General features: G+C 60.3%; 1 protein-coding gene, 1 long non-coding RNA gene and 7 other non-coding genes across 9 annotated transcripts; 5 read left to right on the forward strand and 4 right to left on the reverse strand.

The window, feature by feature from the left end:
- The first annotated feature begins 190 nt into the window (after nt 1–190).
- Trnak-uuu (transfer RNA lysine (anticodon UUU)) lies at nt 191–263 on the forward strand. Its single transcript has one exon. It is a non-coding gene; the product is annotated as a tRNA-Lys (tRNA).
- Nucleotides 264–542: 279 nt separating this feature from the next.
- Nucleotides 543–614, forward strand: Trnaq-cug (transfer RNA glutamine (anticodon CUG)). The gene has a single exon. It is a non-coding gene; the product is annotated as a tRNA-Gln (tRNA).
- A 286-nt stretch (nt 615–900) lies between these two features.
- Trnal-uag (transfer RNA leucine (anticodon UAG)) lies at nt 901–982 on the reverse strand. The gene has a single exon. It is a non-coding gene; the product is annotated as a tRNA-Leu (tRNA).
- A 268-nt stretch (nt 983–1,250) lies between these two features.
- Nucleotides 1,251–1,338, forward strand: Trnar-ucu (transfer RNA arginine (anticodon UCU)). Its single transcript is given in 2 exon segments — nt 1,251–1,287; nt 1,303–1,338. It is a non-coding gene; the product is annotated as a tRNA-Arg (tRNA).
- Nucleotides 1,339–1,558: 220 nt separating this feature from the next.
- Hes7 (hes family bHLH transcription factor 7) lies at nt 1,559–5,515 on the reverse strand. Its single transcript, XM_021642511.2, has 5 exons — nt 5,031–5,515; nt 4,202–4,256; nt 3,047–3,142; nt 2,525–2,612; nt 1,559–2,281 (listed from the first exon to the last, which is right to left on the reverse strand). The coding sequence occupies exons 1-5, from the start codon at nt 5,300–5,302 to the stop codon at nt 1,830–1,832; spliced, it is 963 nt and encodes a 320-aa protein (XP_021498186.2). The 5' UTR covers nt 5,303–5,515; the 3' UTR covers nt 1,559–1,829.
- A 145-nt stretch (nt 5,516–5,660) lies between these two features.
- On the forward strand, nt 5,661–5,731 carry Trnag-gcc (transfer RNA glycine (anticodon GCC)). Its single transcript has one exon. It is a non-coding gene; the product is annotated as a tRNA-Gly (tRNA).
- A 3,950-nt stretch (nt 5,732–9,681) lies between these two features.
- Nucleotides 9,682–12,783, forward strand: LOC132646443 (uncharacterized). Its single transcript, XR_009584740.1, has 3 exons — nt 9,682–9,722; nt 10,001–10,087; nt 10,522–12,783. It is a non-coding gene; the product is annotated as an uncharacterized LOC132646443 (long non-coding RNA).
- A 209-nt stretch (nt 12,784–12,992) lies between these two features.
- Trnas-cga (transfer RNA serine (anticodon CGA)) lies at nt 12,993–13,074 on the reverse strand. Its single transcript has one exon. It is a non-coding gene; the product is annotated as a tRNA-Ser (tRNA).
- A 363-nt stretch (nt 13,075–13,437) lies between these two features.
- On the reverse strand, nt 13,438–13,511 carry Trnat-agu (transfer RNA threonine (anticodon AGU)). The gene has a single exon. It is a non-coding gene; the product is annotated as a tRNA-Thr (tRNA).
- Between the last annotated feature and the right edge of the window lie 1,309 nt (nt 13,512–14,820).

Here is a 14,820-nt window from a genome sequence, read left to right on the forward strand (position 1 = left end):
CCGCCAGGCTGCAGGGAGGCGACTGGAGGCGCGCAGCGGCCCCGCGCGGCCGCCCGCCACCTCGGGGACCGCGGCCCGGCCTCCCCGCCGGGTGGCGCGGGCGCACTGGCGTCGCTGCGGGGCTCCCGGGCGAGCGGGGCGCAGCGTCGGGAAATGCTCTTTTAGACAAAAGTGCAGTAGCTAGCTAAGAGCCCGGATAGCTCAGTCGGTAGAGCATCAGACTTTTAATCTGAGGGTCCAGGGTTCAAGTCCCTGTTCGGGCGTCGGCTTTTTTGCCGAGCGCAGCGAGCGGGAAGAACCGAGGCTGATGACGCTTCTCGCTGAGCGCACTCCCCGACAGACTCTGTCGGCTCCCAGTCGGTGTTTCCACACCAGTGTTTCAGCGAAGGCCTTGGCCTTTCGTGGGTCTAAGGTTCGGAAGAGGCGCGCACGCGGCAGTTAGCTTTTTCCTGCATCGGCTTCGTTTTGCCTCGATAAATGGTAACGTTGGGATATGCAAAACGAGATTAGAATAATGTATATAATCTCTGCCGGGCAGAGGGGGTTCCATGGTGTAATGGTTAGCACTCTGGACTCTGAATCCAGCGATCCGAGTTCAAATCTCGGTGGAACCTTAGCTTTTTTTTTTTTTTTTTCCCACCTCGTGCATTACGCCTACGTTTGCAATTTTTCACGCAGACCGTCAAACGCACAGAGAGTCACTGACACACACCGGGGCTGCCCCGAATGTAAGAACACTGCATCTCTAGGCAGGTGTAAGTTGGGCACAAACAGGTGATTCCAGCAGGGCCCGCCGAGCAGTGCGCGGAGGTAGCCTCGGGTTTTGCGAGACAAAGCTCGGGAAAGCTGCTGGCGAGACACGGTAAAACTAAAGTGGCCTTCCGGAGAAAAACCACGACGTGGCAGCGGTGGGATTCGAACCCACGCCTCCGAAGAGACTGGAGCCTAAATCCAGCGCCTTAGACCGCTCGGCCACGCTACCCGCACGGAGGCTGTGGGTCCCCGTCGTCTTCCTAAGAGAGCAGCCGGGCGCCGCGGGGACGGCGGCCTCGAGAGGCGGAAGAAACCAGCCGGAGGACCGCGATTCACCACAGAGCACGTTTATTCAGCGGAGTCGGGCCTGGGAGCCGCGCCCTCCCCGCCGGCCCGCGCCCCGCCCCCCGCCCCGCCCACTCCCCGCGCGCACGCCCACCCCGCGCTTTCTTCTATGCTAGCGTCCGTAAGCTGGAAGAGGGCGCCGCCCGCCAGGTGGCTCTGTGGCGCAATGGATAGCGCATTGGACTTCTAGTGACGGAACAAGCGATTCAAAGGTTGTGGGTTCGAATCCCACCAGAGTCGGTTTTATTATTCTCTGCCTTTAAAAGATCTGCTCTTGGCTTTTATTGAAAAACCCACTTTATTTTCTCCAGCTCCACCTCAGTCTGTCGCTCGCCTCTTTACTTACCTGTCTGCCCCAAGGCTTGGGCCGTGGAGAGCAGGCCTAAAGGTGGGAGAAGGGATGGGAAGTGGGCATGGCGCCGAGATAAAGGGAGGCCCCTGGCTAGGGGACACACCGGGATTTAATAACCACTTTATTCCATGCACTAGGGCCTCGGGAAGGGACTGGTACTGGGCTGTGGTAGAGAGGGTACAATCCTACACACAGGGAAATGGGAGGGAAGGGGACAGGAAAATATATATTTATATAGATACTCTAATATAGACCACATCTCACCCGCGCGTCTGCCCGCGCGCCCCGCTGCCCTCCTCGCCCGGATGCCCGGACCCCTCTCCCGCCCTCCGGCTGGAGTCTCTACGCCCCCCCGGGCCCCGCCCCAGCCCCCCAGAGCTCAGGGCCACGGTCTCCAAAAGGCGGGCGGCGGGAGCGGCGGGGCCTTGGGCGCCCCGTCTCGTCCGCAGGGCGGCGGCGGCGGCGGCAGCAGTCCGGTGAGGGGCGCCGGGGCGCCGGCATCCCCGGCGCGGGGCGAGCAGCGGGACGGGGACCAGGCGCCGCGGGGGCTGGCGGGGCCCTGGGGCGCGGGGGGGCGCGGGTGCGGCGCGGGGCCGGGGATCGGGGCGGCCGGGTCCAGCGGGGGGCGCGGCGCGGGCAGCCCCGGGTCGGCGGCCTCGGGCCGGGGCGCCTTGGGGCGCCGGGAGGCGTGCAGCGCGGAGAAGAGCTGGGCGCGGGCGGCCGGGCTGGCGTCGTGCGCGAAGGCCGCCAGGCGGAGCAGGCACTCGCGGAAGCCGGACAAGTAGCAGCTGGCGAGCGCCTCGGCGTCCTGGCCCGGGGACCGCGGGCGCCCTGGTGCGGCCGGCGGGAGGGCAGCCAGCGCGGGGCCGAGGGAAGGGGCGGGCCGCGAGGCGCGGAGGCGAGCCGGGCGCGCGGACGCGGACGGGAGGCCGGAGGACGCACGTGGAGAGGGGCGGGGCGGGGGACACGGAGACAGACAGGCGCGGGCGTCATTAACCTCGCCGGGGCCCCCGCCCCCCCGGGCTCGCGGGGCGCGCCCCCCCCGGCCCCCGCGGCCCGCCCCCCGCGCCGTACCCGGGGGCTCCACGCGGCTGCGCTCCCTCAGGTAGCCCACGGCGAACTCCAGGATCTCGGCCTTCTCCAGCTTCGGGTTCCGGAGGTTCTGCAGGGGGAGGCGCCGGGGCAGAGGGGCGGGAGAGAGGGGGAAAGTGGCTGGGGGAAGAAGGGCGGGGCGGGGCCGGAGCTGCGGGCGCCCCAGGGCTCGCCGCCGCGCCTGGAGGGCCCAGCCCGAGGGGACAGCGAGTCCCCGGCGCGTGGGGATGCGGGGTGCGCGCAGCCCGGGGTGGGGGGCCCCGAGGGGAGCCGGCCCGCCCGGAGGCTCGTGTTTACGCAGCCGGACAGGAAACTTACAGACCCGCAAGGTGGCGAAGATCGAAGGCGGAGGGCGAGAGGCGGGTCTGGGGCGGGCGTGGCATGGGCCAGGCTCGGGTCAGGAGGCCCCGGGCCCGGAGCCGCCACCAGCCTCCGTCCCCACCCCGGGGGGAAGCCCTGGGTCACGGGGCCGCCGCAGAGCCCGGGCGCGGCGGCCGAACTGACCTGGTCCCTGGTCCTCTCCAGCAGCAGCAGCCTCAGCTCCTCCAGGCTGCGGTTGATGCGGTCGCGGCGCCGCTTCTCCACCAGCGGCTTCAGCATCTGCGGGCGGCGGGGGAGGGAGAGTGGGCCGCCCGGGCCGAGACTCAGCGCCGCCAGCGAGCGCCCGGCCTGCCACGGGGGCCCCCACGCGCCTTCTCCCCAAGACCCCCTCTCCCCGCGCGCCCTCTCTCCAAGGCCCCCTCTCCCCGCGCGCCCCTCTCCCCGAGGCTCCCTCTCCCCGCGCACCCTCTCTCCGAGGCCCCTCTCTCCGCGCGCCCTCTCTCCGAGGCCCCCTCTCTCCGCGCGCCCCTCTCCCCGAGGCTCCCTCTCCCCCCGCGCGCCCTCTCTCCGAGGCTCCCTCTCCCCGCCCGCCCCTCTCCCCGAGGTCCCCTCTTCCCGCGCGCCCTCTCCCCGAGGCCCCTTCTCCCCGTGCTCCCTCTCCCCGCGCGCCCTCTCCCCGCGCGCCCTCTCCCCGAGGCCCCTCTCCGCGCCCCTGCCCGTTCTGTGCCCTCCTCCGCGCCTCTCCACATCTGTCCTGTGTGCTCTCTCTCCCGGTATCGCTGAGGAACTTTGGAGACACTTCGCCCCCACGCTAGCGAGCCTCGGGATGAGCATCAAAGTAACCCAGAGCGGAAAGTGGACGCTCGGGGAGAGCGCGCCCTCTCCTCGCCCAGCCCAAGGCGAAGCGGCCACCCGGCCCGCTAAGAGCGCTCTCCCGGCCTCGCCCCTCGGGAACCAGACCCCCAGGCCCTCGCTCTGAGCCCTCACGGACCGGCCGCGTCCGGAGCTGTCACCCTCCACCCGCTCGGCCCTCTGGCTTATTTGTGCTGTTTTATTGGCCCGCTTTGTTTTTGTGGGGCGCACTCCAAGGCCTCGAACGTGCGCCAATCCACCTGCCTCGGCCTCCCGGGTGCTAGGACAGGCCACCGTGCCGGGGTTCCGGCACTCCCCCTAGCCCTGCAGGCCACAGCCCCTAGACCTCGGCTTCCGCCGCCCGCGCCGTTCGGCCCAACCCCTGTCCGCTCTCTACAGGTCCTTCTCTGTCCTTTCACCCTGAGTGTCCGCCCTCAGCCGCGGAGTGAGCCCGCCGGCCGGGACAGGGACCCTTGCACCGCTCACCTTGGGGCCGTCCCTATTCTCAGCTCGATCCCGGGTGACCATTGCTCCTCGGACCCTGCGGTGGACACAGCGCGTGCTTCCCGGAGCCTTATATCCCGCGCGGCAAGGTAGGAGGGCTGGGGCCCGGCCCCGCCCACTTCGGCACCTCCATCCCTAGCGCGGGGACCCCGGCACGCGGCTCCCGGAAAGGCTGGGAGCGAAGGGGGAGGGGGCGGGAGGAACCAGCCCCAAGCGTGGGAAGCGAGGGAAGGACGGGGCGACAGGCCCTCTGGGGACCATAAAGCTGTATAAGGAGGCGGGACCCAGCTGGACGGAGGGGAATGCTGGGCAGAACTCGCTTAGGCATGAAAGTTGGGGGTCTCCTAGAAGGGCGGGCTTCCCGGATACCCCCACCCCCGCTGGAAGAAGTGTCAGCGCGCCTCAGCCTGCGGGAGGAATATTATAATCTCCCCCGACGCGGGTGCGGAGCGACCTGCGGGGTTCCGCGCGCTGCTGTGGGCACGGTCGCGTCCACCCGGTCCCCGAGGACCTCCGCGCCTTATCCCTGCACGCCCAGGGACGAGGAGCCTCCCCCGGCGAGGGGAGCTTGTGCCCCAAAACAGAACTTCTCAAGGGCGGATGGAGTGGGGCAGGGCGAAGGGAGCGTCCAGGAGAAGGATCAAGTCCCTAAAGTGTGCGCAGACTGGAGAGGTCCTTCCATTTGCACGTACTCGGCTTAGCCCCGAGTTTGGGAGTAGGTCTAGGGACAGCGCACACAGGCGCCCGGAGCTGCGCCCTCTGGAGCGGATTCCGGGGACGGAGGAAAGGACGAGAAGGGGTCCGCACCCACCTCAAACCGCGAGCACGGCCCTCCGCGGGGGTTGCCACCGCCTGGAGACTTCCCAACAAAGTGCCCGAGAAGGTAGAGCCGGAGACGCGAGGTTTAGCCACGCGAGAGCGCGCAGGGCGAGGCCGCAGGAGAGTCGGGGCTGCACGCCGGCCCGGGGCGGCCGCGGGGCCCAGCCTCCTCCCGCCGAGGCTCCGCATCCCGGGAGCGTTTCCCGCGGAGCCCGCCTGGCCCGGGCAGGGCGGGAGGGGCCGGCGCGGGGAAGGGGCGCCCATTTGGGGCTAGGGCCCCCGGCATCCCACCTTCCCCTCCTCGGCCAAATGGGAGCACAGATGTGCGGCCCCAGCGGGCCCACGGCCCCCCTCCTTGGGAACCAGCCCTGGGCCTGGGTTTTTCTCACCTGCACGTGAGGCTCGGGGCCCGGGGCAGTTTGCACCCGGGTGTGGGGCCGCCCCTGGCCATATGGAATGACTTTATGGCCCGGTGGCCGGATCCGAGGGAGAGAAGGAACAGCCCGGCGCTCCTCCCACCTCCACGGGTCTACGCCGCCTTCTCCACACGTGGAGCTCCGAGCGGGCGTGCCTCCGCGGCCGACACGCTCAGATGCGTGCGTTAGAGGACTTTCCTTCGCCTGCATTGGTGGTTCAGTGGTAGAATTCTCGCCTGCCACGCGGGAGGCCCGGGTTCGATTCCCGGCCAATGCACGACAGTTCTTTTTTTTTTTTTTCCCCTATCCCACATCGAGGAAAAAATAAAATTGACCACACTTCAAGTTAAGCAATCATCTCTAATTTTTTTGGGCTTAAGTATTCTGACCAAAACTGAAATGCAGCATTCTGATTCTGTGGCCGGCTTGGAAGCTCCGGACTTGGTCCCTGACTCCGCAGGGACAGGCTCTCCTCTCTCTCCTCCCCATCTTCTGTTCTCTGCAGCGCAATTCCCCAAGTCCAAGGGCCTGGGCATGGCGGCTCCCCGTCTTCTGGGTGCTGCCCAGCGCCTCCTCCATCCCTCCCGGGTGGTTTTTAGGTCTCCGGCCCTGCGGCCCGGGCGGGCCTGCGCTCCCACGCCCCGCGCCCCCCGCGCCCCCCGCGCCCCCCGCGCGCCCCGCGCCCCCCGCGCGCCCCGGGCCGCCCCTCGCCGGCGGCTTTGATCCCGCACGCGCCGCGCCCGGGAGGGGCGGGACCGGCGCGGCCACCTGCCGGGGCCACTTGTGAGCGCGCCGGGGGCCCCGGCGCCCCGCGCCCGCTTTCCGCTCCCCTCCCGGGCGCGCCCCGCCCCGGCCTCCTCCTCCTCCCGACCCCTCCGGCGCGCCCCGCCCGGATCCGGTGCAAGCCTCCCTCTCCCCGGCCTCCCGACTCCCGCAGCCCCGCGGCCCTCGTCTCGGAGTGTGTCGGTGACGACGCTGCGTCCTCGGGTCCGAGCAGGGTCCGTGGCCCGGGGAGAAAAGTAAACGTGCGCCCAGCTGGCACATTGGCCTGGGCAAGCCTAAACCTCCGCGTGCCCGCTAGGTGCCCACCATTGCTGGGCGTTGGGGTCACGTTGGCTCCGAGCTCTCCTGAAACATACTCTGGCGGGGACGGTGGTGTGGGGACGGGAAACACCCAAGAAGGCGGAAAGCAGACTAGGAGAATCCCACGGGGTTGTAAGGACAATTGCAAAAGAGCAGTTCAGTGGAAGTGGTCAGGGGCAGCAGCCTCGGGGTGGTGCTGGCTCGGCACTGAGCAGCCGCTGAGTCCCAGCAAAACGGGCAAGGCCAAGCCACCCTGCAGGAGCGAGATTTGCTGGAGGGAGCTGGAGAAAGAGCCTGGAACCGAGTATGGGGTGGCAGATGCAAGGCAAGGGAGCCGTAGCGCCCTTTTCGCTGGAGCTGGGAGGCTCTGGAGTAGCTTGGGAATTGGTCGACGTGCAGCAGGGAACTCACGGCCTGCGTGAGCTGCAGACTGCTTTCGTGCTGGCACCCGGCTGGAGCCGCTGCTCCTTAGCGATCGGAGGGCCCCGCTTTCCCGCACCGCGCCCTCCGCCTCCCCGCCTCCCCACCCCCACCCTCGCTACTGAGGCTAACTCTCCACCCCTCGCTGACACCAACCCACCCATCCCCGACGCGACCCCAGGTCCCGGTTATTCCCACGGCCTCAGAAGTGCTACAGGCCATTTGATGAGAAACGTGTGAGACGCTCGTTTTGAAAACTAGAATAACAAACCTACTGGTTTAAGAAAATAGGCTTTCTCAGCAGGCTGAGACCCTGATTGGGGAGCCGGGTAGGGGCCAAGGACTTCAAGTGCAGAGGCTGATTGATACTCACCGCGATACCGATGAAATTAAGGAACCCCAGAACAGGTTCCAGCAAGGTGTTCGTGGGCCACAGGGTTCTGTAAATTGCACATACCCACGCAGAAAAAGAAATATACAGAGTCGGCAGGCAGTCTGTGGAGAAGGTGGCAGCGGTCCGCTAGGGGTTGGCGACTTGTTAAGCATTAATTATCGTTATAATCATCCTTGTGAGTATTTTTGAAACAGGCTCTTGTCGTGTCACTTTCCTGACAGTTCATCGGATCGTTTCCCTGAGCCATGAGGATTGGAGTCAGTTTCACCCTCTGTAGCGTTTTAGGTACGTGAATTGTTATGTGCTTTTCTTTCTTCCAAATATTACTTATTATGCTTAGTCTTCTTGTTGTTGTTTCTTTTAAAATTATATAACCAAGTGGTGGCGGCACTCGCTTTTCATCCCAGCCCTTTTAATTCTCCAGCAGAGATAGGTGGATCCGAGTTGAGGCTAGCCTGGTCTACAGAGTAAGTTTCAGGACAGCCAGAGCTGCACGGAGAAAAAAAAAACCTGTCTTGAAAACCCAAAAATAAAGACTATGGGCTTTTCAGGCGCTCAAAATCTCCAGAAAGACTGACTGAGCAAACTGGAGGGTTTGGCCCCAGCTCCTTGCTCTGGTGCCCTTGGGGCCTGTGAAGATGGCCCTCCTGTACCTCTGCTCAAGATTGTGCGTGTCGGTGTCTGTGACCACACATGCGTCCTCACAGTGCGCACACATGCAGGCATCTGTGTCTCTGTGGTGGACACACTGAGGTTGGGGGAGGGCAGCGCATGGCCACGCCAGGCCTCGAGGCCTGCAGAGGAAAGGCTGGGAGGCTGGAGGTGTGCCTAACTTCCTCTCTCCCGCTGGGATAGCTGGGCTTACAAGCTCCTGTTCCTCGCCTCTCCTTCTTCAAAGGGAAAGCGGCTCATGAGGACACCGTGGGTCCTGAACCGGAGACTTCCTAGAAGGTTGTTTCCCTATGGCTTGGGGGCTGAAAAGTGGAGAGTTCTAGGCTCCTGATAGGAGCAGCTGTGCTCCTGCTCTCTGCTCTCTTGTCCTGTGATTCAAAACTAAACTCAGAATCTCAAACACTTTTTTTCTTTTTCTTCCTTTTTCTTTTCCCTTTCGCTGTCTCTCTGTTTCAAGGAAGGGCATCATCAGGAAAGCACTTTAAACTTTAAAGCCCGAAGCTGCATAAGTTGAATCCTGCCTGCCCTCCCCAGCACACATTTATCCTGCGTGCTCTGCGCGAAGCCCCACAGAGACGGCTCCACACAAAATAGGCAGCTCGCTCAGGCCTCGCTAGCTTCTGCCCGTGTCGGGGAGCCGCCCACGTGGGTCACACAAAATGTTATTGGACAGGCAGTAAGTGTGGTGGAGTGGTGAAGAAAGAGCAGAGAAAGGGAGCAGGGGGTGAAAACTGATTCTGCAGGGCCTCATCCGGGAAGAATGGGACATGGTCGCGCTTGTTCTTGTAGCCCTTGAGAGGCAGAATGTCAGGAATTCAGGATCTTCCCAACTGCTTAAGGAGTTTGAGGCCAGCCTGGGCTACATGACACCATACCTCAAAGAAAGGGGGAGGGGGAGAAAAACGTGTTTCTGTTCTGTAATCTCATCTATTTATGTTGGCTAGAAATGTTTGACTCTTATTTTACCCAATGAACTATTGGACTATATACTTCATTACAATCTTTTTATTTAGAGTTGGTCGTGATGGCGCACTCAAGAGGAAAAGGCACACAGTACTTTCTGACTTTGAGGCCAGCCTACTTTACAGAAGGGGTTCCAGGACAGCCAGGGCTACAAATAGAAAGACTCTGTGCCAGCCAAATGTCGTGGCGCTTGTCTTTAACCCCCGTACTCAGGAAGCAGAAGCAGGTGGATCTCTGGGAATGCAAGGACAGCCTGGTCTACATAGCAAGTTCCAGGACAGCCAGACCCTATCTCAAAAAAAAAAAAAAACAGGCAAAAAAATGTAATGATAATTTTATTTATTTTGGGTCAAGGTCTCATGTAGCCTCTAGTGACATTAAATTTGTGATATTCTTGCCTCCACCCCCCAAGTAATAGGATTTAAAAACATGCACCTTCACCCAGTTTTGGGAGGGGCTGGGGACTGAAGCCCTTTGCACATGTCAGGCAAGAGCCTTTCCAGCCGAGCTACATCCCGGGCTCTGCAATCGTTGTGGTAACCCCAGTTATCCTAGATTCAGCCAATGGCAGTTCGGTTGGGTACGCTCACGCTGTCCTTTTGTGCTTATCGGCTGGGTATTCTTTGAGCGCTCCTTTCTGGCACAACAAAGTGTTCCCAAATTATCTGATAACTCTTTGACCCCAGCTCTGACTCATCCTTTTACTCAGAGAGACTTGGTTCAAGTCAGCACAGATGTACGTTTATTGGCTGAAATCTAGGTTTTCGTTTGTTTGGGTGGGTGGGAGGGTGGTTTTTTTGAGACAGGGTTTCTCTGTGTAGCCCTGGCTGTCCTGACTGTCTTTGTAGACCAGGCTGGCCTGGAACTCAGGGATCCACATGCCTCTGCCTCCTTAGTGCTGGGATTACAGGCGTGTGCACCTCAGCCTGCAGAGGTCTAGGGTTTGTTGTTGTTGTTGTTTTGTTTTGTTTTGTTTTTATGCGCTGGTGCCTCCTAGTGTGTCTTTGCTTCTAGGTTCAATCTCCAGGGAACAGACGCCTGGTAAGGGGTGAGTGAGGCTGAAGAAACTGAGGAAACTTCATCGTCAGAGGCTCCTTCAGGGTGAGCACTCCCAAAGTTGCAGTTAGGGTGTCCCTACCACCTCAGGAACCAGGCAACAGAGCCTTCGGCCACACAGGCGCTTTCGCCAAGGGTCTGCATACTCAACAGCGTTAGACTATCATGTGCCTTGTGGGGCTGACACACACACCTTTTCTTGTGAGGCTCATGGAGGAACTGCTTCATCATTATTTGAGAGGGTCACTTTCCCCTGTGAACATGCTACTCATAAGTCTTTATAAAAAAATTTTAAATCCACAACACAGAACCCTGCCTTAGAGCAGCCCCTCCTCCCTCGCTCTCTCTTTCTCTCTGTGTCTCTTTCTCTTTCTCTTTGTCTCTGTCTGTCTGTCTGTCTCCTCTCCCCTCTCTGGAGTGTTTATTTTGCTTAGCTTTGCTTAAGATGTCTTTATCTCTTGACTGTTTCTTCCCTTCAGGGAGAACAGAGCTGAGAGAACCCCAAAACCATAGAGCTAGAAAGTAGTGTGAGCGAGAATTCATTTCTGTTTCTGCCGACGGTAAAACGGCGAGTCTCTCCTGACACCAGCCACTGGAAGACTGAAGATGTGGAAGAAGGTTGGAATCAGATTCCTGATATTTTTCTTTCCTGGATCAGGACACAGGATCCCCAGGGCTTTTTCACAGGATCCAAGAGCTACTCCACTGGCTAGCCCAAGCCCTGGTGCAGTTTTCTTAGCTTGTTAGTACTGTGCTGTGTTTTGAAGCAGACTCACTACGTAGCCCACGCCTGTCTCAAGCTGGAGAGCCTCTTGCCTTCCTCTCCTGTGAGTGGAAGCACACAGAGGTGCAGCCTACACACACACACACACACACACACACACACACACACACACACCACTTACATATCAGAAGTATGTAGAGGAATTTTAATCCAGTAGCATGGCTACTGTGGCTGAAATTCAGACAGGCCTTTAATCCAAAAGACTGAGGCAAGCAGATAGGAGTTCAAGGCCAGCCTGGTATGGAAGTTTCAGGTAAAGAAACACTTAGATCCAGGCATGGTGGTGCACATCTTTAATCCCAGCACTCAGGAGACCGAGGCACACAGATCTCTGAGTTCTAGTCAGTGCTGTTCAGACAGTTCGGCTGAGTCAGGGAGATGAGAGGCAGGCCAGTGGAGTTGAGCTCAAGGCAGTTTAATTCGTGGAATTCAGAGCCAGTTTGACCAGGACAGTTTTACAGAGAGAGGTTGAAGGGAGAACAAGCTAGACACAGGTGAAGACAGAACAAGCCAGAGAATGAGAAGGATCCAGGAGTTTAGAGCAGATTGCTGGAGTTAGTTTGAGGCCAAGCAGAGCAATTCAGTCAAAAGCTAAGAGAAGCCAGTTTGAATTAGTCAGCTGGGAGAAGAGTATGAGCCAGAACAGCTGAGTTGAACCAGCCAGCTCTGAGCCCAGAAAGAACTAGAAAGGGTGAGCTTATTCAGCAGTGAGTCTCAGAGGCTGAAAACATTCTAGGCCTAGGTTAGATTATATGGAGGCTAGAAGCTTCCAGGACTAGGCCTAGGTCAGCAGACAGAGGCAGTAAGTCTCTGAGACAACAATTAAATCAGGTGAATAAAAGTTACTTTCACAGAAGTATCACTCTCTGCTGGTGAGGGAAAGAAAACTCCAGTCTGTCACCCCTACACTTTGGAGACCGCTGCATTCAAGGCCAACCTGGGCTACATAGTGACTATAGAGAAGATGAGGCCATCAAAGGCCGCCTGGTTTCAACCTTCCCCTCCCCACAAGAAGAGTAGACTGGAAGAGGACTGTGGTCACAAGAATGGCAGTCTATGGGAAGAGACGTAACTTAGGGAGTGCCTCTCCAGCATGCACAAAGTTCTGGGTTGAGCCCTGGCATTCCAAGAGACTGGACACAGTGATCCATTGACAGGAGGGAGACAGGCCTGGATGGGATGTAACAGGACACGGACATGTCTCTCATGCTAAACCTTGTACCTTAGGCAAAGAACTTGCTGGCTGACCAGTATGGAATTTTAGATGAGGAAGACCCAAGGATGATTTGAAAGGTTTTAGTGTAATCACCCAAGGAATGGAATCTTTGCTGACTGAAATGAGAAGCAGCTTTGAGGGAAAAGCGTAGGCCTGAGAGCCTTACGAGATAGCCCAGGGGAGATGGAGCTCACAGCATTTCAGGAACAGTTCTGGAGATGAAGGCCAGAGGCGGCTGCCGGTATGAGAGGCTAGCGCTGTCTCAGGGGAGAGAGGCTGTTGGAGACTGGGTCCCCTGACTCTCCTGACACGAAGACCCAGAAGCTGAGTCGTGGCTGAGCTGCAGAGGAGGCCGCAGGACTATGAGAAGGATGAGAAGGGTGTTATCAGCCGGAAGGCCAGCCTTAACGAAGGAAGCTGAGATGGTGAGACAAGGGGTGTGTACGAGGGAAGCTGAGATGGTGAGACAAAGGGTGAACCTGAGGGGTTCGGGGGACTTGGTCTCTTCTTGCTGTACAGAGGAGCAAGATGGAATGGCCTGAAGAGCAGAGGGCCCGGACAGCGTCTTCCGGTCGTATCTCCGACTGGCTTACATATATTCTTGTACCTAAGTCATGCAAAAGCAACTGGGAAACAAGGCCTGCGTTTGAGGGGGAGCTGGGAGGGAGCTACTGGAGGAGGAGCGCATGGGAGGACGGAGAAGTGTAATCAAATCACCACCTCAAAAATAAAACAGAGTTGAGGGCAGAGTGGATTCGTGGTTTCGGTAACACCATAGGGCAGTCAGTGGCTGAGCAGGTTCCGAGTGGAGCCGGGAATCCTCGTGGCTTTCTGGGGTTAGGACCTGGGTGACTGAATCCCAGTGGGCGCGTCTCCAAAGGAAGAAAGAACTAGAAAACGAACGGCTCTGTGCTGAGGGAGGGAGCGATGTCGGCTGCCAAAATTTCTACCGCTGTGAGCAGGATTCGAACCTGCGCGGGGAGACCCCATTGGATTTCGAGTCCAACGCCTTAACCACTCGGCCATCACAGCCGCGTGTGGCCTTGGGCCCGTGGAGCTATAGCTGCCTATCAAGCCCTCGACCCCTAAGGCATCCACCGGCTTCTCTTCTCCCCCAGAGCTGCTGTGCGCGTGCGCTGAGCCCAAACTGCCGGGTAGCCTCGTCTTGAGCAGCGACCTGGCCCCGAGGCCCTTCCGTGACCCCCCAATAAAACCAGTACCCTCCCCACCCCAGGGCTCGGCTCGGAGGCTCCTGGGTCTCTAAACCCTTAAAAGGGCGCAGGGAGGGTCCACGGAGTACACTGGGCAATGGAAAGAGGAACCCAGGGTGGCAGAATTTCCCTTCAGGGTAGCTACCAATAATTCGGCAATAATATACCGCATCCCGGGCAAACCAGGCACCGCTGGGATTCGAACCCAGGATCTCCTGTTTACTAGACAGGCGCTTTAACCAGCTAAGCCACGGCGCCAACGAGAATGGGCTGTGTGCTTCAAAGTGGATCAGCTGTGGGCAGCAGGAGTGGGGAAAGGGAAGGTAGGGCCTAGCTGCCCAGCCCAGTCCACGCTGGCCCTGCCATCACCTCCAGTTAGACCCCGGCCTGTGTTCAGTTAGACCCTGGCCTCTCCTCAGACCCCGGCCTGTGTTCAGTTAGACCCCCGCCTGTCTTCTCATATCCACAGCCTGCCTCCTCAGTTAGACCCTGGCCTCTCCTCAGTTAGACCCCGGCCTGCCTCCTCAGTTAGACCCTGGCCTCTCCTCAGTCAGACCCCGGCCTGTCTCCTCAGTTAGACCCCGGCCTGCCTCCTCAGTTAGACCCCGGCCTGCCTGTTCAGTTAGACCCCGGCCTGTCTCCTCAGTTAGACCCCTGCCTGCCTCCTCAGTTAGACCCCGGCCTGCCTGTTCAGTTAGACCCCGGCCTGTCTCCTCAGTTAGACCCCTGCCTGCCTCCTCAGTTAGACCCCGGCCTGTCTTCTCATATCCACAGCCTGCCTCCTCAGTTAGACCCTGGCCTCTCCTCAGTCAGACCCTGGCCTGTCTCCTCAGTTAGACCCCGGCCTGCCTCCTCAGTTAGACCCCGGCCTGCCTGTTCAGTTAGACCCCGGCCTGTCTCCTCAGTTAGACCCCTGCCTGCCTCCTCAGTTAGACCCCGGCCTGTCTTCTCATATCCACAGCCTGCCTCCTCAGTTAGACCCCGGCCTGTCTCCTCAGTTAGACCCCGGCCTGTCTTCTCATATCCACAGCCTGCCTCCTCAGTTAGACCCCGGCCTGTCTCCTCAGTTAGACCCCGGCCTGTCTTCTCATATCCACAGCCTGCCTCCTCAGTTAGACCCCGGCCTGCCTCCTCAGTTAGACCCCGGCCTGTCTCCTCAGTTAGACCCCGGCCTGTCTTCTCATATCCACAGCCTGCCTCCTCAGTTAGACCCCGGCCTGTCTCCTCAGTAGAGGCCTGGCCTTAAGGCACTGCTGTCTTCGCTAACTGAAGCGCCCAGCTACCGCTGCCTGCGCTTTCCCAGCGCTTCCGCCTGCTGTGGCCACAGTACCAGGGACTGCAGCATGCCAAGACCCCGGCCACCTCCCTGCCTCTCAGGATAACCAGGCTGAGGCCTCGGGAGGGAACGTGGTCGGGTTAGGTCTAAGAGTTTACCGGGCACAGCAGAGCCCTTTGCTGCCAGGAACGTGAGGGAAGGCGGAGCTCATCATCCCACCTACAGCCCAACCTCGCCGGGGGCGGCACCGCTCCTCCCCTCACCCAAACTCCCAACTTCACTTCACAAAGT

The sequence above is a fragment of the Meriones unguiculatus genome, chromosome 11 (genome assembly GCF_030254825.1).
Source record: "Meriones unguiculatus strain TT.TT164.6M chromosome 11, Bangor_MerUng_6.1, whole genome shotgun sequence".
In the NCBI taxonomy this organism is placed as follows: Eukaryota; Metazoa; Chordata; class Mammalia; order Rodentia; family Muridae; genus Meriones; species Meriones unguiculatus.

Excerpts from the sequence above, each read along its gene's own strand:
- Hes7 (XM_021642511.2), bottom strand. The coding sequence starts at position 5,302 with ATGGGCGCCCCTTCCCCGCGCCGGCCCCTCCCGCCCTGCCCGGGCCAG. Across the intron at positions 4,257-5,030 it reads GGCCGTGCTCGCGGTTTGAG|GGTCCGAGGAGCAATGGTCA; the intron begins GTGGGTGCGGAC and ends TGTCCACCGCAG. Across the intron at positions 2,282-2,524 it reads CAGCCGCGTGGAGCCCCCGG|GGCGCCCGCGGTCCCCGGGC; the intron begins GTACGGCGCGGG and ends CGGCCGCACCAG.